This window comes from Tachypleus tridentatus, chromosome 10, assembly GCF_004210375.1.
Source record: "Tachypleus tridentatus isolate NWPU-2018 chromosome 10, ASM421037v1, whole genome shotgun sequence".
NCBI classification, from domain to species: domain Eukaryota; kingdom Metazoa; phylum Arthropoda; class Merostomata; order Xiphosura; family Limulidae; genus Tachypleus; species Tachypleus tridentatus.
The window spans coordinates 52,771,764-52,794,300 of record NC_134834.1 but is presented as its reverse complement, the minus strand read 5'-3'; the positions used below and the strand labels follow the sequence as shown (position 1 = coordinate 52,794,300).

Below are 22,537 nucleotides of genomic sequence, written 5' to 3'. Positions count from 1 at the left end.
GTATTAAATACATGACGTAAGGCATGCATCCGAGTATTAAATACATCGTATAAGAAGACTGGGAACTACTGAGATAGGGTATACATCCGAGTATGAAATACATGACATGAGAAGTTTGGGAACTACTGATATAGGGTATACATCCGAGAATCAAATACATGACATAAGAAGATTGGGAACTTCTGAGATAGGGTATACATCCGAGTATTAAATACATGACATAAGGTGTACATCCGAGTATCAAATACATGACATAAGAAGATTGGGAACTTCTGAAATAGGGTATACATCCGAGTATTAAATACATGACGTAAAATATGCATCCGAGTATTAAATACATCGTATAAGAAGACTGGGAACTACTGAGATAGGGTATACATCCGAGTATGAAATACATGACGTAAGAAAATTGGTAACTACTGAGATAGGGTATACATCCGAGTATTAAATACATAGCATAAGAAGATTGGAAACTACTGATATAGGGTATACATCCAAGAATCAAATACATTATATAAGAAGATTGGGAACTTTTGAGATAGTGTATACATCCGAGTATCAAATACATGACATAAGGAATACATCCGAGTATCAAATACACGACATAAGAAGATTGGGAACTTCTGAGATAGGGTATACATCCATGTATCAAATACATGATATAAGAAGATTAAGAACTACTGATATAGGGTATACATCCGAGAATCAAATACATTATATAAGGTACATCCGCGCATCAAATACATCACATAAGAAGATTGGGAACGACTCAGATAGGGTATACATCCGAGTATTAAATATTAAGCATAAGAAGATTGGGAACTACTGATACAAAGTATATATCCGAGTATCAAATACATGACATAAGGTATACATCAGAGTATCAAATACATCGTATAAGAAGATTGGAAATTACTGTGATAGGGTATACATCCGAGTATCAAATATTAAGTATAAGAAGATTTGGAACTACTGAGATAGGGTATACATCCGAGTATCAAATACATGATATAAGGGATACATACGACTATCAAATACATCGTGTAAGAAGATTGGGAACTACTGAGATAGGGTATACATTCGAGTATTAAATACATGATATCAGGTATACATCCGAGAATCAAATACATGACATACGAAGTTTGGGAACTACTGAGATAGGGTATACATCCGAGTATTAAATACATGACATAAGGCATGCATCGGAGTATCAAATACACGATATAAGATATACATCCGAGTATCAAATACATCGTATAAGAAGATTGGGAAATACTGAGATAGGGTATACATCCGAGTATCAAATACATCGTATAAGAAGATTTGGAACTACTGAGATAGGGTATACATCCGAGTATCAAATACTAAGTATAAGAAGATTTGGAACTACTGAGATAGGGTATACATCCGTGTATCAAATACACGATATAAGGGATACATCCGACTATCAAATACATCGTGTAAGAAGATTGGGAACTACTGAGATAGGGTATACATTCGAGTATTAAATACATGACATAAGGTATACATCCGAGTATGAAATACATGACATAAGGCATACATCCGAGTATCAAATACATCGTATAAGAAGATTGGGAACTACTGAGATAGGGTATACATTCGAGTATCAAATAGATGACATGAGAATATTGGGAACTACTGATATAGGGTATACATCCGAGAATCAAATACATTATATAAGGTATACATCCGAGAATTAAATACATGACATAAGAAGATTGGGAAATTCTGAGATAGGGTATACATCCGAGCATTAAATACATGACATAAGGTATACATCCGAGTATCAAATACATGACATAAGACGTTTGAGGACTTCTGAGATAGGGTATACATCCGAGTATTAAATACATGACATAAGGCATGCATCCGAGTATTAAATACATTATATAAGAAGACTGGGAACTGCTGAGATAGGGTATACATCCGAGTATGAAATACATGACATAAGAAGATTGGGAACAACTGAGATAGGGTATACATCCGAGTATCAAATACATAGCATAAGAAGATTAAGAACTACTGATATAGGGTATACATCCGAGAATCAAATACATTATATAAGGTACATCCGCGCATCAAATACATCACATAAGAAGATTGGGAACTTCTGAGATAGGGTATACATTTGAGTGTTAAATACATGACATAAGGTATACATTCGAGTATCAAATACATGACATAAGGCATATATCCGAGTATCAAATACATAGCATAAAAAGATTGGGAACTACTGAGATAGGGTATACATCCGAGTATCAAATACATGACCTGAGAAGATTGGGAACTACTGATATAGGGTATACATTCGAGAATCAAATACATTATATAAGGTATACATCCGAGTATCAAATACATGACATAAGGCATATATCCGAGTATCAAATACATAGCATAAAAAGATTGGGAACTACTGAGATAGGGTATACATCCGAGTATCAAATACGTGACATGAGAAGATTGGAAACTACTGAGATAGGGTATACATCCGAGTATTAAATAAATGACATAAGGCATACATCCGAGTATCAAATACATCGTATAAGATGATTGGGAACTACTGACATAGGGTATACATTCGAGTATCAAATACATGACATGAGAAGATTGGGAACTACTGATATAGGGTATACATTCGAGAATCAAATACATTATATAAGGTATACATCCGAGTATCAAATACATGACATAAGGCATAGATCCGAGTATTAAATACATCGTATAAGAAGACTGGGAACTACTGAGATAGGGTATACATCCGAGTATGAAATACATGACGTAAGAAGATTGGGAACTACTGATTAGGGTATACATCCGAGTATCAAATACATAGCATAAGAAGATTGGGAACTACTGATATAGGGTATACATCCAAGAATCAAATACATTATATAAGGTATACATCCGAGTATCAAATACATGACATAATAAGATTGGGAACTCCAGAGATAGGGTATACATCCGAGTATCAAATACATGACATAAGAAGATTGGGAACTTCTGAGATAGGGTATACATCCGAATATTAAATACATGACATAAGGTTTACATCCGAGTATCAAATACATGACATAAGAAGATTGGGAACTACTGAGATATAGTATACATCCGAGTATCAAATACATAGCATAAGAAGATTGGGAACTACTGATATAGGGTATACATCCGAGAATCAAATACATTATATAAGGTATACATCCGAGAATCAAATACATGACATAAGAAGATTGGGAACTTCTGAGATAGGGTACACATCTGAGTATTAAATACATGACATAAGGTATACATTCGAGTATCAAATACATGACATAAGGCATATATCCGAGTATCAAATACATAGCATAAAAAGATTGGGAACTACTGAGATAGGGTATACATCCGAGTATCAAATACATAGCATAAGAAGATTGGGAACTATTGATATAAGGTATACATCCAAGAATTAAATACATGACATGAGAAGATTGGAAACTACTGAGATAGGGTATACATCTGAGTATTAAATAAATGACATAAGGCATACATCCGAGTATCAAATACATGACATGAGAAGATTGGGAACTACTAATATAGGGTATACATCGGAGAATCAAATACATTATATAAGAAGATTGGGAATTTCTGAGATAGGGTATACATCCGAGTATTAAATGCATGACATAAGGTATTCATCTGAGAATCAAATACATGACATAAGAAGATTGGAAACTTCTGAGATAGGGTATACATCCGAATATTAAATACATGACTTAAGGTTTACATCCGAGTATCAAATACATGACATAAGAAGATTGGGAACTACTGAGATATAGTATACATCCGAGTATCAAATACATAGCATAAGAAGATTGGGAACTACTGAGATAGGGTATACATCCGAGAATCAAATACATAGCATAAGAAGATTGGGAACTACTGATATAGGGTATACATTCAAGAATCAAATACATTATATAAGGTATACATCCGAGTATCAAATACATGACATAATAAGATTGGGAACTCCAGAGATAGGGTATACATCCGAGTATCAAATACATAGCATAAGGCATAGATCCGAGTATCAAATACATCGTATAAGATGATTGGGAACTACTGAGATAGGGTATACATCCGAGTATCAAATACATGACATGAGAAGTTTGGGAACTACTGATATAGGGTATACATCCGAGAATGAAATACATTATATAAGGTATACATCCGAGAATCAAATACATGACATAAGAAGATTGGGAATTTCTGAGATAGGGTATACATCCGAGTATTAAATACATGACATAAGGTATACATCCGAGTATTAAATACATGACGTAAGGCATGCATCCGAGTATTAAATACATCGTATAAGAAGACTGGGAACTACTGAGATAGGGTATACATCCGAGTATGAAATACATGACGTAAGAAGATTGGGAACTACTGATTAGGGTATACATCCGAGTATCAAATACATAGCATAAGAAGATTGGGAACTACTGATATAGGGTATACATCCAAGAATCAAATACATTATATAAGGTATACATCCGAGTATCAAATACATGACATAATAAGATTGGGAACTCCAGAGATAGGGTATACATCCGAGTATCAAATACATGACATAAGAAGATTGGGAACTTCTGAGATAGGGTATACATCCGAATATTAAATACATGACATAAGGTTTACATCCGAGTATCAAATACATGACATAAGAAGATTGGGAACTACTGAGATATAGTATACATCCGAGTATCAAATACATAGCATAAGAAGATTGGGAACTACTGATATAGGGTATACATCCGAGAATCAAATACATTATATAAGGTATACATCCGAGAATCAAATACATGACATAAGAAGATTGGGAACTTCTGAGATAGGGTACACATCTGAGTATTAAATACATGACATAAGGTATACATTCGAGTATCAAATACATGACATAAGGCATATATCCGAGTATCAAATACATAGCATAAAAAGATTGGGAACTACTGAGATAGGGTATACATCCGAGTATCAAATACATAGCATAAGAAGATTGGGAACTATTGATATAAGGTATACATCCAAGAATTAAATACATGACATGAGAAGATTGGAAACTACTGAGATAGGGTATACATCTGAGTATTAAATAAATGACATAAGGCATACATCCGAGTATCAAATACATGACATGAGAAGATTGGGAACTACTGATATAGGGTATACATCCGAGAATCAAATACATTATATAAGGTATACATCCGAGAATCAAATACATGACATAAGAAGATTGGGAATTTCTGAGATAGGGTATACATCCGAGTATTAAATGCATGACATAAGGTATACATCTGAGAATCAAATACATGACATAAGAAGATTGGAAACTTCTGAGATAGGGTATACATCCGAATATTAAATACATGACATAAGGTTTACATCCGAGTATCAAATACATGACATAAGAAGATTGGGAACTACTGAGATATAGTATACATCCGAGTATCAAATACATAGCATAAGAAGATTGGGAACTACTGAGATAGGGTATACATCCGAGAATCAAATACATAGCATAAGAAGATTGGGAACTACTGATATAGGGTATACATTCAAGAATCAAATACATTATATAAGGTATACATCCGAGTATCAAATACATGACATAATAAGATTGGGAACTCCAGATATAGGGTATACATCCGAGTATCAAATACATAGCATAAGAAGATTGGGAACTACTGATATAGGGTATACATCCGAGTATCAAATACATGATATAAGAAGATTGGGAACTTTTGAGATAGTGTATACATCCGAGTATCAAATACATGACATAAGGCATACATCCGAGTATCAGATACATCGTATAAGAAGATTGGGAACTACTGAGATAGGGTATACATCCGAGTATTAAATATTAAGCATAAGAAGATTGGGAACTACTGATATAAAGTATACATCCGAGTATCAAATACATGACATAAGGTATACATCAGAGTATGAAATACATCGTATAAGAAGATTGGAAATTACTGTGATAGGGTATAATTTCGAGAATCAAATACATGACATAAGAGGTTTGGGAACTACTGAGATAGGGTATACATCCGAGTATTAAATACATGACATAAGGCATGCATCGGAGTATCAAATACACGATATAAGGTATACATCCGAGTATGAAATACATCGTATAAGAAGATTGAGAAATACTGAGATAGGGTATACATCCGAGTATCAAATACTAAGTATAAGAAGATTTGGAACTACTGAGATAGGGTATACATCCGAGTATCAAATACTAAGTATAAGAAGATTTGGAACTACTGAGATAGGGTATACATCCGAGTATCAAATACATGATATAAGGGATACATCCGACTATCAAATACATCGTGTAAGAAGATTGGGAACTACTGAGATAGGGTATACATTCGAGTATTAAATACATGACATAAGGTATACATCCGAGTATCAAATACATGACATAAGGCATACATCAGAGTATCAAATACATCGTATAAGAAGATTGGAAGCTACTGAGATAGGGTATACATCCGAGAATCAAATACATTATATAAGGTATACATCCGGGAATGAAATACATGACATAAGAAGATTGGGAACTTCTGAGATAGGGTATACATCCGAGTATTAAATACATGACATAAGGTATACATCCGAGTATCAAATACATGACATAAGAAGTTTGGGAACTTCTGAGATAGGGTATACATCCGAGTATTAAATACATGACATAAGGCATGCATCCGAGTATCAAATACATCGTATAAGAAGACTAGGAACTACTGAGATAGGGTATACATCCGAGTATTAAATACATGACATAAGGCATACATCCGAGTATCAAATACATCGTACAAGAAGATTCGGAACTACTGAGATAGGGTATACATTCGAGTATCAAATACATGACATGAGAATATTGGGAGCTACTGATATAGGGTATACATCCGAGTATGAAATACATGACATAAGAAGATTGGGAACTACTGAGATAGGGTATACATCCGAGTATCAAATACCTAGCATAAGAAGATTGGGAACTATTGATATAGGGTATACATCCGAGAATCAAATACATTATATAAGGTACATCCGCGCATCAAATACATGACATAAGAAGATTTGGAACTACTGAGATAGGATATACATCCGAGTATTAAATACATGATATAAGGTATACATCCGAGTATCAAATACATGACATAAGAAGATTGGGAACTTCTGAGATAGGGTATACATCCGAGTATTAAATACATGACATAAGGCATGCATCCGAGTATCAAATACATCGTATATGAAGACTGGGAACTACTGAGATAGGCTATACATCCGAGTATCAAATACATAGCATAATAAGATTGGGAAATACTGAGGTAGGGTATACATCCGAGTATCAAATACATGATATAAGAAGATTGGAAATTGCTGAGATGTTGTATACATCTGAGTAACATTATAATGTAATAAATAATGATATGAAGTTGGCAATTGCTCCCAATTAAGAATTCCTAATTTTTCACCTACTTTCTTGATAACGATGCTTTATTAAACTGGAATTACAGCAGTTTCATTTGACCACATTCTTCTTAACTTCTGACTTATTTCTAACTTATTTTTTAAACATGGTTTTTGAAGCATATATTATGCATAGTGAAATATTTATCAAGATCTTTTGCCTAAGATTGATTGCCTTGTCCTCCACACTTCTGCAGAAGCTTTCACGGCAGAAATTAAGATATGAGGAACGTTGCATAATAATTTTCTTTAAACTGGTCATGACTGATGATGAAGAAAGCAGTTTCAAGGCTTAGTGGATCATAGAAAATAATATTTTTAAGTTAAATTAGCTCTCAAGTTATTATTATTTTTATTCGTTGGTATTATTCGGTTTAATTGTTTTATTTTTAATAATCTGTCATTTATTATTATATGCGTTGTATTTTACAGACTTTGGAATCACTGCTGGAGTACAAGACCCCCAACAAGGTATCTTTCTAGGTTATTTTGAAATTAATAGAATTATTGAATTTATATTTTTATTTTCATTAAACTATTTTTCAAAGAAATGTTAAGTATTCCCTTCAGCACACCATTTCTTTAAAGCATGGTTAAGTATCTAGTTTCTGTACGTAAAATGTTAATAAAGCAAATATTTTGGTTCATTTTATAAAATAATTCACTATTAATGAATACTCAGTTAGAGGTAGTTCTATCGTCAGAAATCTAAATTTCTTTAAACTCGTATACAATACAAGTTTTTACATAAATTATTATTTACTAAAGTACGTTAAAAGGAGCAATTAGTTCCTGGGCTAACTTTATTTCTGGAAATTCTGAAGCAGTGAATGGATTAACTAAACACATCTTTCTTAAACTACTTCATTTTTAACATAGAGATTAAATATTTTCTTTCCAGGAAAATATGAAAATTAAAAAAAAAATTAATTTGATTTTTTTCTAACAATATTTAAAATACACCTTTCCAAGCAGTAACATCGTTTATTTTTGTATTGTTTAAATGGGCATTTAATTAAGTGTTTTAGAAATATTGCGTTTGTCATAAGATATGTGTTAGGTCCATCTTATTTTACACACTACTTTCTATATACTGTCCCTAAAGGATTTTCAAAAGTTAGAAGAATGTGTAACAATAATCATAGTTCACCAGCTCGAAAGAGGCGTTTACACTTTTAGAGTTGTAACAAATGGCTTATCAGGCAAGCAGTAGCACTGTCTATGTAGAGATGGCTTGGATTGTTCATTGAAATGCTATTTTAAATATCTCCTCAATAGGTGATCAGATCCTTACAATACTACACAATGTTTCATTTTATAACAATATCTATGTAATGACTGCATCACAAGTTCTGAAAATGTTTGTAAGTATCATAGCATAAAGTTTGAATATTTTGTTCTTATGTACCTTATTTTCTTAGTCTTTATTTACTAATTTACCAAAAGTATTTACAAACAATATTCAGTAATTACAGTGAATAGTTTACAAGATAAAATTCACACACTTTCCCTGCTAAGACCCAACGGAAAAAGTTCTTATATCTAATTACTACGTCTCTCACAGATAACATTAGTATATATTTTAATGAAAAAAAATCTTCACTAATAATTTTTAATAACCATTTTTAATCACATAATTAATAAATCACCAATCATAGCCACGAATATCATTTCATGATTAGTAGGAGTAGAATTGGAATTCAGATTATCTCACATCTCAGACGTCTCAGGCTTATGATGGCTAAGCTATATACAACTCATAATGACATCCTGGCTTTTTCACAATTAATATGTAAATTCAATTAATCGAACCTATTATTCGGTTGACTCCTTTTCTGGTAGACCCAGCATGGCCAGGTGGTTAAATCACTCGACTCGTAATTCTTGCGTCATGGGTTTGAATCCCTGTCACAACAAGCGTGTCCACCCTTTCAGCCGAGGGGGCGTTATAATGCAACGGCCACTCCCACTATTATTTGGTAAAAGAATAGCCCAAAAGCTGACGGTTGGTAGTGATGACTAGCTGCCTTCTTACACTCCTAAATTAGGGACGACTAGTGCAGATAGCCCTCGTGTAGCTTTGGGTGAAATTCAAAAGAAACCAAACTTTTTCTGGTTTCCATGAAGAAACACATAACATAGTTTTTTCTTATATAAAAACAGTTTTCCTGTACAGTTAATTGATAGCATTATTAAAAATTGTTTAAAAGTTCTGTACATTCTAAAAATCAGTAAATGTGTTGTTGAAAATAAATAAATAGTGTATTTCACTGGCAAGTATGCAATAGAATTGAAACAAAAATGAAAGCGATGTGTAATAATAAGATTTATCCACATACGAGGTTTAAAATTATTTTCAAATCAATATGTTGTATATGTTATTATTTCGAATTACAACCAACTACTTCAGCATGTTGTAAATTGCGGCCAATGAAAAGATTAATCGATGTATAAACATAAAAGTGACTCGTTGACATTGGCTTAAGTAGATAAACGTCTTCTTACAATGATACCAATTTCAGAACCAATTAACGTAAGAAACGCAGCTGTAAGGAAAAGGGAAGAAACATTCATTGAGAATCACATTCAGAAAGAAAACAATGCCACTGCAAGAAATATATTTTTGCTGTGTTTTAGTGAAATAGGAACAACTGCTGCTGATGCTCCAACTGATAATAACTCCAGAAATACTGATAATTCTGAAAGCAAAATTATATATTAGAAACAAAAGAACTTTTGCGAAATATAATAACTGGTTTGATGTGTATCTTCAAGCCCTAACTAATGACGTAAAAATAGAAACAAGTATAGAGTTTCACAGTCCGATATCTCAATGAAATAAATTGAATGAAGCTAAATAACGTATATACTAAGAATAGAGTACAATAGTTGAAAATATATTAGAAAAGAATATCCAAAGTATGTAACACTGTATTAGAAAGTCAGACATAAACCTATTCATGATATACATTAAGCAAACCAAACTATAGTTAGTGAGTGAAGATGAATATTATTGGTTTGAAGATATTCAAATAGCTGTGTAGAAACGATAACATTTGCTGAGTAAATTCCTGTACGGAAAGAGTAACTATGAATAATGTTAGATAAAAATGAAATAAGAATACGAACATCAATAAGTGCGTCAAAATATTAAATTAATCATGTCATAAATAAAATATGAAACTAATCATGTCTATAAATACCTGCGGTAACTCAGAAAAAACAAATGCATTTAATAATACAAAAAAAGGAAAACAAAATATATAAATTATGTGTGTTTGGGTTTTAAATGCCTTTGTGTTGGCAAAAGTCTCACAATCTTTTAGCCCAGCATGACTGACATGTCGCATTGAAGTTCGATATATGGTTAATTCTTTGTTTTGTCTATTTTTCAAGCGCTGTCCAGAAAAGTGACTCCACTTTTAATATGATATGAAACAAACCAAACCAAGTACAATTAGATGACGCATTGAAACGATGTATAGCTTGAAATCAAAGTAACTGGAGTACTTAGATTTAGTGGAACACCTTGGTTAATATTGTAACCTATTTAATACCAACGAAACACTTCACCAGCAATCTAGTGTTCTTCCCTTTTCTTCTCCCCAACAGAAATGATGTCAGTAAAAATAATAGTGTGGCAGTAAAAAAACATTCTAATATTTGTATTCATAAAATATTGCAAGGTGGGCAACTCCCCCGTCAACCCACTTGAAATAAAAATGTATCTTAGGACGACTGGTGGGGATATTAACACTTTTATTTTTTATGTTAGTTAAAGATGACCTAGGAAGGTCGAAACGTTGTTCTCTGCTTTATTTGTAAAAGTGTTAATACCTATACCAGCTGTTCTGAGATACAATATAAACTTCAGCCTGCCTTATTCACAATAGCCTTATGTAATGTTGTTTTAATTATCAATTTTAAGTTAATTATAGATGTTTCATTACTAAACATTGGTCGGTACATTTTTTAAAAAGGTCATATTAATCAAATAAAGTGACTTGCACTTTCATTTGTCTTCAATTCCATCGAGAATGTAGACATGTCCTTGCAAAATGTGTCTTATCTCGTCAAGAGACGTGAGATACTAGAGATTCTCTGGAGAAGTCCAGGATATCGTAAGATCTTATTAACCAGTTTATTTTAAGCATGCAGTGCCGATGTGAAGTTGTCCTCGCTGTTTGTTGTATTCCATGTTGAAATGAAATGGCACGAAATGCAAAGATATAAGCTCAACCAAATTTCCTGTTCATTTTCGACCGAAGACTGAATAATCAACGATTTAACTTTCATATCACGTAGCAAATAATCACTTGTCTGATTGCTTATAAATGATTTAAGAAGATGTCTAGAATTATTTGTTAATAGTGTTTTGTTTTTTCATAAGTGAAATGTATCTCATATATATATATATATATGTATATGTTTTATATTGATTATGTGTAGTGTAAATGATGTCATATTTCTTTATAAGAAAAAGCGTATTTTCATAAAATGTAATTACCAAGTACAAATAAGAAACAATCATTATGCCTTGTAAATAATTCTGGTCATTATAAAATACTTTTTTCTACTAACAAACAACAAACTCATTATAAATTTAGAACAGGGAAGACTTTTACTTTCTTTAAGAGCATGATATGTTCATGGTAGATCCTATTCGATTCTTAGCTTTACTTCTAAATGTAAGATATCAACCAGATTACGTAAGCTATGTAAAATTTAAGGACTCGCAAACATTGATACAAATTTATATATGCGAAGTTTAAAAAAATCACCTTATATAACAGTTAGCAAACCGTAGATTTGAAAACCTTTCTATTCTTTCAATACTTTTTCAGTGTGCGGCTTCATTTTTAACAGTACGGTGAGAACAAACGGAACATTTACATCACCTAACTATCCGGGTCTTTATCCTCGAGCGACAGAATGTCATTATTTTTTTTACGGAAAAGGAAGTGAGCGTCTTACTCTGACGTTTGCATATTTTGATGTAGAGGGCGTTTCACCGTAAGTTCATTTCTCTACTCATTTGTCCTTCACTCATCTCATGGGGATTTGTGCATAGAAAACTGAAGTAAAATAAGCTTCTCACATTTAACATGGTTTATATTTATAAGAATAACTATCTGTCATCAACAAAGAAACTGCATACTTTTATAACTTTGAGGAGCTGATTGTATAAATACAGGGTCGTTTTTGATCTTTAGTGTTTTAAAAAAAATCTGTATTAGTTTTTTAATATTCATTGAAATTCATGCAACAGCATACAACGCACATTTTAATAATCCCACAGGCTTTCCATTTACTTAGTATTTTCTGATTAAAGACACAAACATTCCTCAAATTGTATTTTATTTCTGAAACTGAAATCTATCAGGTGTACAACTGACTTGGCTAGTGACTTCGTCGAATTCTCCAACTTTCGTACAGTGGACAGGAAAATTCCAAGACACTGTGGTGGAAAGAAACCCAAAATCATTGAATCTGATGGAGATTTTTTTCGAGTCGCTTTCAAATCCAACGGCAAATTTGACGGGACAGGATTTGAAGCTTTCTACCAGTTTCGAAACTACGTGGGTAGGTTCCATGTTACTTTACCATATTGTAAAATATGTAAAATTGTAACGACACTGGTTACTATTACTGATGGTAAGTTATTATATGCTCTTTTCTATTTAAAAAAAAAACCTTGGAAAAACAAATAATACTTTTTTTAATGATTCGTTGGCCTGATTTTTAATTGAACCATATTTCACTTGAAATCATTTTTAACTAATTTGAATATTAATTATTTTGTCCACAGGGCATCCCAACCTCACAAACAAACAGAGAATGTAAATGAATTAGCTGTAACATTTTATTGAAGTATTACATACTTCAACATTTTAAGTTCTAACGAAGTTATAGTTAGTAGATAATACAAACCTAATCACCATGTTTTAATGTCTTCTTGAACCAAATGTGATCCAGTGGTATGTTTAGCGTAAGTTTGAACTTGTAATATGCTGCTGAACATCCAATGAATTTTTATAAGTGGGCTCATTATAAAAGCGATAGACTAACTCAGTTATTTTGTAACGAATAGTTTTATAAGTAATAGATTTTACTGACTGGCTGTCCTCCATCTATTTACCAGTTCAATACAAGGTATGGCTGTAACTGAATATTAAATTTCTGTAACTTGGCAGCTTAACTAATGCAACACATATTAGGGCCGTTCGAGTTGAAAATATCAAATGCCTGAAGAGAAATGTTTTTTAGTAATATGTCAGTGAATTATTACAAGCTCCAAAATCATTAGTTTTATCCTATTGTTGGTTAAATACTACTGTCGTAAGACACTATACTTACACTCTCATTAGGTGGAGTAAAATGATTTTTTAAATGATACTTAAAACATTTATGGATATAACATTCAATAAACCTGGTTCTTAATGCTTAACAATTGTACGGGAGGTAATCATAAATAAACTTATTTCTTTTTAACTAGCCTCATCAAGTTAAAACAAATAAACATGCATTAATTTACGTTGAGGATCTAAAAATCAGATGCCATTTCTCAACATATGAGTATGAGGCATTTCGTCCTCCTGTCCATTTCGGTAAAGTGCTTGTGGTGTTACGATTTGTTGGAAGTAAGTACAATGCTACACAACGGACTACCTGTGCTATGTCCACAAAGGGTATCGAAACCAGTTTTCTAGTGTTGTAACTCCATATATATGCCGCTGTGTCACTGGAGAACTTTACTTACGGGAGCTCACCATAAAAATAGGGCATGTGGTGTTACGAATCCAATTGCGTAAAATTACGTAAGGAATATCTGTTGTCGGAAGATTATTTACACAGATTGTTTTAAAGAAGGCCCTAAAATATGAAAGTTACAGAGAGCTAAGTCAAATCAAATAACCTTCACTATTTTATCATAGAAAATAGCTGCATTATTTTGGGGACACGGTACACAGTTAAAAATGATTATTATCAATACAATATCTGAATTTCGACATTAACTTATTTTTTGTTATTTTTAACTGTAAATATGGATAGATGGGTTTTTATCAATATTTATTTACTTTTTGGTCGCTAAGGCTAAATGCTACATTGAAATTAATATGTAAGGATGATCAAATTAGTTGGTTGGACTTGTGGAATCAGTTCAGTGATAGGAAATAATTTTCTAGGATGGATGATTTACACATAAATAGGAAAGGATCTGGCATAATATTAACTTGTATGTGAGGGAAGTTTTAAAGTAGAACTAGATGAGAGCAAAGATAAACTAAATGAAACAAAATTGAGATATAGTGGAATGTTTAGTATGGGAAATCAGTATAAAAGTAGTTATAAGAATATATTTGATTGTTTCTATTGTAATGCTAGAAGTAAAAAAATATATAATAGACGACCTTAGAGCGTTAGTAGGAACAGAAGATTTTGTAAAAATTGGAATAACTGAAACATAGTTAAATGTGGATGATTCTGATGACAAAAATTTCTTTGGGTTACATAGTTATTGGTTATTTAATAGGGACAGAGAACTAAAGAAAGGGGGAGGAATGGTTATTTATGTAATATGTGAGTTACATCCTGTTCAACTTGAGAATATTATGGATCATAACAAAGAGATTGAATCTAATTGGGGTTTTCTTAGTGGATATCAAGGGAAAAAAGCTCTTAGTAGGAATTTGTCACAGATCACCAGGGGAAACTGATGAAATTAATGATAAACTTTTAAGTGAGATTAAGATTCCAGCTGTTAATGAAGTCATAATTATGGTTGATTTTGATTTCAGACATATTCATTTTGAATAATTAAGTCAAACGAAGAAGGAAAAACGAGTTTCTAAAAACTGTTTTTGATGGATTTCTCGAGCAATTGGTCAATGAACCTTCCAGAAATAATGCTATTTTTGAGTTACTTTTAATTTCTAATACAGAAATAGTTGAGATAGTGAAGCTGGGGAACACCAAGGTGCAAGTAATTATTGCTGTATTAGGTTTGATGTTTTACTGCATATGGAAATCAGGAGTAACAATATTTTGATTTCAATTTTAAAAAAACTCTATACGTTTGGGGAATAAGTTAAATAATTGGATAAAAGAGGGACTTGATGGAAGAAACAAGAGAGTTGTTACAAATGGAGCTCAATCAAACTGGATTAATGTTGCAAATAAATAGGCTCAGTCTTAGGACCTTTCCTCTTTTTGATTTACATGAATGACATAAATGAAGGAATGGACAATACATTACTTAGATTTGCTAATGATATCGATGTGCTTAGATTTGCTGATGATATCGATGTTTTGCATGTTGCTGGTTGAAGGGAATGCTGCAGCGTTACAAAATAATTTACATCATTTGAGTTGAGTTTGGTTTTTAATTATGATAAATCAAAATATTACATGTGGGCTATCACAATTCGGATTAAAAGTATATTTGGATTGAAATAACGTGAACAGTGTTATGAAAAAAAAGGATCTGAGTGTAATTGTTGGTCAGTTTCTTAAGCCATCCAAACAGTGTGCTGCTGCTAATGGTAGGGCAAATATAATTTTAGGTTGTATCTATAGAAATATTAACTAGAAGTCTAAAGAGGTTATAATGTCATTGTATAAGTCACTGGTTAAGCCACGTTTGTAGTACTGTGTTCAGTCTTGACCCCTTACCTTAAGAACGATATTTAAATGTTGGAAAGGGTTCAGAGAAAAATTACTAGAATGATGGCTGAGATGGAGGAGTTATCATATGAGGAGAGATTAAGATCCTTAAAATTATTTTCCATTGAAGAAAGAAGAGTTAGAGAGGATCTAATTGAAATATTTAAAATAGTAAAAGGAATTGATAATGTTGAAGCATCAGTGTTTTTCATACTTAACAGCGTGAATTGTGGAACTAGGGGACGCATATATAGATTTAGGCAAGGTAGAAGATGTATTCAACTACGACAATTTTATTTTTCAAATGGGGTGGTTGGCCTATGAATGGGATTGCCTTCGGATGTTCTGTAGGCAGTATATTTGAGTGAATTTATAAGAAAAATTGATAGATATATGAATGATAAGAGATGGCTTTATTTTTATAAATCTATAATAATTTGGCTCAGAGGATGAAACAGCCGAGACGGATCAACATGTTCTTCGTTTTTCCCAAACATTTTGCTTTTTTCTTATATTATCATAACTGTACTTATAAAATTCAGTTTCATTATTTATATTATAATAAAACTGTACTGAATAAAAACTCCCTTAATGGTAAAGGTTTGTTTCTTTGAATTTCGCGCAAAGCTACACGAGGGTTATCTGCGTTAGCCGTCCCTGGCTTAGTAGTGTAAGACTAGAGTGAAACTAGTTATCACTGCTACTTTTTTTTTTACCAACGAATAGTAGGATTGACCTCACATTATAATACTTCCATGGCTGAAAGAGCGAGCATGTTTGGTGTGACGGGGATTCGAACTCGTGACCCTCAGATTAGGAGTCGCGTGTTTGAACCACGTGGCTATGCCGGCCCTAACGGTAAAGGTTTTGAATTAAGTTCTATTTAAGAAGATCTTTAAAATATAATTAACGAATTCTACATGTTAGTTTTATCGATCTGAATGTTATTACTGCGATCGTATAAATTGTCATTTAAACATGAAAATTCGAAGTAATCTATCATTTGTAATTTAAAGCATTTCTTGTATTTTCGAATTTCAGACCCTCTTACTGTCAAGAGGATTTCCGGAGTTGCAAGTAAGTACTGATTTCCATGTGTAATCAACTGAAACTCTCTCTCTACAGCAAGGGTAATATTGAATCATAGAAAGAAAATCAATACCCGTATAAAAACAACAACAGTGTGTATGGTTTCGTTACACATTTGAAAACACTGTATCTTGAGTACGTAACTCTTATTTTCATATAACCATTTCCATCATTTTAACTTTTTTACAATGAGCCTCTTAATAAAACTATAAACGACTTTACTTTTTAAATTTAAGATTTAACAGTCCTCGTGCTTTTCATGGGTTTGATTGTTATAGTTCATAGAATTTATTTGAAGGCCCTATTAAAATTTCTATAGTTTCAATAATCACTTTCAGTATTAATTGAGATTTTTATAAATTGATTGAAACAATTTCTGTAGAAAATAAGGATATTTAACTTACTTCTATACATTTTTAAACTGAACCATTTTATAATTAAAATATTCCTTCCTCTAACAATAAAAATATTTAATTAAATAAATGTACGTAGAGATTAACAAACGATACAAGAAATCAGTTTCTTGTCCTTTATGTTAAAATATTGCTACACGGCTAAAGTAAGGTCTCCGAAATGCTGGATTTTCTACTAGCATCAAAAAACAAAGCGAGTCAGAAAGAAGTAAAAAGAGTCGAGTTATGGTATCTGCTTTTATCCAATAAATGCCAGGAGGGTTATCAACTTGCTATATTAAGTTATCTTGAGAAAGATAAACTTCGTTCTGTATTGATCAGGCGCCTTAAGAAGTTCCAGTACAGGTACTGAATGTTGAACGCTACATCAATACACACATGTACACCAGTTATTCCCCTATTCGTTTCAAATTTCATTTATTTACATTATGTGTTGACGAGAGTTTGTCTACAAGATAAAAAAAAATGAGAAAGTTTTTTACAGTTAATCACAAAGCTAGACAAAAATATATCTATGTTTTGTTTACTATGGATATTGAAACCGAGTTTCTAGTGTTGTCGTGCCACTGAGAAGTGAATGGGAAAATAACCAAGTCTTTTTTTCTTAAATAAACAGACGAAGGTAACGAAATATTAACATTCTGAAAAAAATGCTTTGTTTTCGATTATACTGACTATCAAAATCATTTTTGTGTTTAATCCTAGACATGATCGTAACTTTGGTGGAGATTTTATGTCACACAATTTAAAAGTGATTTTTAGCAAATGCAGTACGTTGTAATGTGGTCTTTCTCCCATACCTGAAACTTAAATAATAAGGTATTATATTCTTATCTTTAAAAACGTGCACATAATCCATAAGAAATGCTGTCTTTGTTACGCTTTTTTTCCGATATAAAAAATGTACGCGAATTATTTTTCTTGTAGTTTTAGTATTATGAGTGTCTATAGATTCCTCTGGCACAATCGTAAAACTAAACCAATAAGAAACAAAACCATGTATTTTTGGCTTAAAAATGGTGAGATCTGAGACTTTATATTGTTGAGTCTTACTTGCCGAAAATATGTTAATCGCCATCTAGGGGCTCATTGTTAAGTCCGCAGGGTTACAACACTGAAAATCGAGTTTTGGTAATCATTGTTGGCGTAACCAAGATAGACGATTGTGTAGCTTTTAACATAAAAATAATCAGCCACACAAGCTTATGTTTATGAAAATAACAATAATAATTATAGCAAAACAACTTAGAGCTACAAGTGTTCAAAGCTTACTCGCCTTATTATAGCTCCCCCGCTAGTACAGAGGTATGTCTTGCAACGCTAAAATCAGGCGTTTGATTCCCCTCAGCGGGCTCAGCAGGTAGCCCGATGAGGCTTTGCTGTAAGAAAACACACACACATTTATCAGAGCACAACTTTAAATATACTGATCTAGGAGTAAAACAAACTCAACTCTCTTTTTTTTTTTTTGAGTTGTAAAGAACATTAAAGGTGTATATTTCATTTTACCTTCTATGTTAAGTCTTCATTAGAAATAGAAATAATACATCATATAGTCCAGTGTCATAAACGTTGTACAATTATAGAATATGTGAATGTTTCAAAACATATAAATATTTAGGTTTTTAAAAACGTATCGTGAATTTCTTCCTAATAAAGTAATTTTGTACTTGTAACTAAATACAAGTGTTAATTAATGAACTAATTATCACCTTGTACCTTACAACTTTTAATCTAATGGTTCAATTAGTCATAATTCTTAAAAACGTAAATCGTTGACCCAATGGATCAATCAATTCATAATCTCACATTAACTTTTGACCCTACTGATAAATCAACACAATCTTGATTAATAATTACTAGAAACAAAAGACTGCCTTACTGTCCACTTGACTAGTTATTCAGCACAATGTTTTATAATAATTATTGATGTAACTATTCAAACAACAAAATAACTAAAAATAGCTTTAACTCGAATGATCAATCGATACCAAACCTTCTTGCGTTAACTATTGAACCAACTGGTCAATCAACAAAAAGTCTTACATTAACTGCTAGCCTGAGTGGTTATTCAAAACGATTGACCAGACATTAATTTCCTTATCCTTATCGTAATTGTTGACCAGACTGATCAACTAAAAGAAATGTTTATCTCAGTCTAGGTGTTTAATTAACTCTTGATTCTAAACAACTGGGTTAATATCGTTTAATATTCTTTTGGCTTAGATAACGGAATGAAGACGAGCAACTAGTAAATAAAAAGTCACAAAATATTATTGTAAAAATCACGTTCAACGAGTGAGGAAAGAAAGGATTGTCATGCGTATTCAGGATAATTCAGAGAAAGTTAAAAATCGCTAAAATGTCGAAGTGGAAGTCAATAATAAATAAGTACTAAAACTTTGTTTTCTCTCGAATTTTTAGGTTTGAGCCCATGGAAGGTTTCCACATTTTACCTTCTGTTGTTGATTACTCTCTGGTTGATGGCGCTGTGATCTCGGAAAGATACAAAACATAAAGGAAATCGTGCAATGATGTCAAAGACCTAACAAGAACTACTGTGGTGTTTACCGCAATATTCGCTTATTAAGCCAAAGTTCTATGTATCTAAGTACTGACTTTGAATCCGTGTCCTTGAGACCACATTGGCGTTTAGAATGTTGTATTGTGCGCCTTTAAAATATCTCTGGATTCTTTAGCTATTCAAAGGGTCTGTGCTGGATCTCCTAAAGCTATAACTAGAGTTTAAACAGTTTAGTTACTTTATAAGCAAAACCTCTTAGACTGTATAGTTCTTTTTTGATGTCTTGCATTAAGACCAATTCCAGGAAAAAAGGCAAAATTGTAACAAAAATTGAAAAAAACAAACAAAAAACTGAAGAAAATGATGACCCAAATCCAATAACATAGATACCAAAACAATTAGTGGATTTTATTACAAATCATATAGCCTTTGGAGCACATTAGAATCTTCATTTCTTTTTATTCACTGTCAAAAAATTATAAACCTTTGAGATACTTATATTTGTGCCAAAATATCGTAGAAAAACACAAGGGCTTCCAAGGTAAAGAAGAGGGAAAATTTTCACTAACTTCAAGCGTAAAAAAAAGTTGTAGTTGAAAACTAGGTTTTAAAATACTAATTTAGAGATTAGATTGGAAGAAATGTTGTTGTTTTTCTAGAACGGTGTGCTTGTAACAAAACACATTCTCTAGTTTACCGTTTTTATTAAACACAATTATTATTACAAGAGGAAAATTCAATTTTTGTTTTCTGTATTCAATAGATGCTAAAGAATTTTAAGATTTACACACTCCCTCTAGTAGTATGGATTAAAATTGTAGGTGTAAATAACAGTTATTTTGTCAATTATTACTTCATAAAGTTTCATAAAGCTATAATATTGGGCATCTCAATCAAACAAAATTATAAAATATGAGTAAAATGAAATAGCAGATAAAGCAACCTTCTTTGCTTGAAGTGTTTAAGCCTGTTACCTTTCAGTGGGTTAATGTTATGTCTTATTGAGGATAGTTTTGACAGTGCAAATAACGTTGTCCATACAAATGTTAAACTCCCAAAAATGATTAGAATTTAATCCAATAAGCTTTCTTAGTATTTAACTGGTTAAACTCAGTAATAGTTTTTATCAGTTTCTAAAAGTAGATATTTTCAGAATTTACGTATCTATTATAATGTATAGGAAATGAAATTAATTTCTGTCTTTTTTGTCTTCTTGCGTTTCTTCTTTTTAGGAGTTTTAGTTAAATCTGCTTTTGTACACTGGTTTATGAACAAGCAAAATTAAAAAAAAAAACAAAGCAAAGAAAAAAAATCCAAAACGACGAGACATAAAAACTGTTAGTGACTATAGTTCTTGCTGAGGAACAAATTCAGCATCAAATATAGATGAATTAAAAATATATCAAACTCTGTTGTCTCTAAGTTTTACGTCACAATCATTTTCATAAACCATTATAGACCAAAATCTATGACTTTTCATTTTCATAACACACGTGACATAATGAAATAAATCATGCAGTAAAATACAAGTAATAAACACTTTATTTACACGAAGCAAGAAAGTAAAACTGGAAATATTTGTCATAGTTGCGTATATATGTATCTTTCCAAAGCACAATCATGAAAATACCGGAATATTTGTTGAAAATCTTGACGATTTCTAACGTTAGTAAAGAAGCTTGATTAGTATTTGAACAAAACGTAGAGCATAAGTTTATTTAGTACGTGTATCTGTTTTGTAAACTTTACTAATTTAGGTAATATTTAGTTTTATAAAATATAAGATAGTTAATAATTAGTTAATTTTGTCAAGTCTGTTACACTGTAACCTAATACAAATGTGTAATGTTTGTAGTTATGTTATCAGTAATAACATGTCACAATTTCAGTTTTTTTGTCATTAATAATTCAATTCCAGGAAAAATGTTTGTGAGATCATGTAAGCGGAAGCAAATGATGCGTAACGTGTTATGTCTGCTTAGATAACTTGGGTATACTTATCACTAAAATGTATCATAAACCTACTTTCACTGGATTTACTTGCATTTTTAAAAACTCACTTCAATTTTTAAAGACAATCTGGTTTAAACCGTGCATACGGAGCGTTTAAAACATCAAAAAATCGAAGCCTTTTTTCAAAGCAAAAGTAAAGAGTATTAAACAAATATCTGTCATAAATTCTTTTATGTTATCGGTCTAAATAAAAAGAGATTAATAAAAAATTTTAACTTAAAAAGACGGAATAATGATCGTCAAAAAGTACAGAAAAAAGTTGATCAAAATGAAACTATTATATATTTCA

At 31.8% G+C, this 22,537-nt stretch overlaps 1 protein-coding gene across 5 annotated transcripts in view; it reads left to right on the top strand.

Annotated features, from left to right (window-relative positions):
* Window positions 1-22,123, top strand: part of LOC143229284 (suppressor of lurcher protein 1-like) — a 200,675-nt gene extending 178,552 nt beyond the window's left edge. For all 5 annotated transcript variants that reach the window (XM_076461412.1, XM_076461411.1, XM_076461410.1 and 2 more), the window contains 5 exons: window positions 7,978-8,016; window positions 12,390-12,558; window positions 12,929-13,128; window positions 17,251-17,286; window positions 20,136-22,123. In XM_076461412.1, coding sequence (XP_076317527.1) covers window positions 7,978-8,016; window positions 12,390-12,558; window positions 12,929-13,128; window positions 17,251-17,286; window positions 20,136-20,206 — 515 coding nt within the window. In that variant the 3' untranslated portion in view covers window positions 20,207-22,123. The remainder of the gene's footprint in view (window positions 1-7,977; window positions 8,017-12,389; window positions 12,559-12,928; window positions 13,129-17,250; window positions 17,287-20,135) is intronic.
* Window positions 22,124-22,537: the final 414 nt, after the last annotated feature.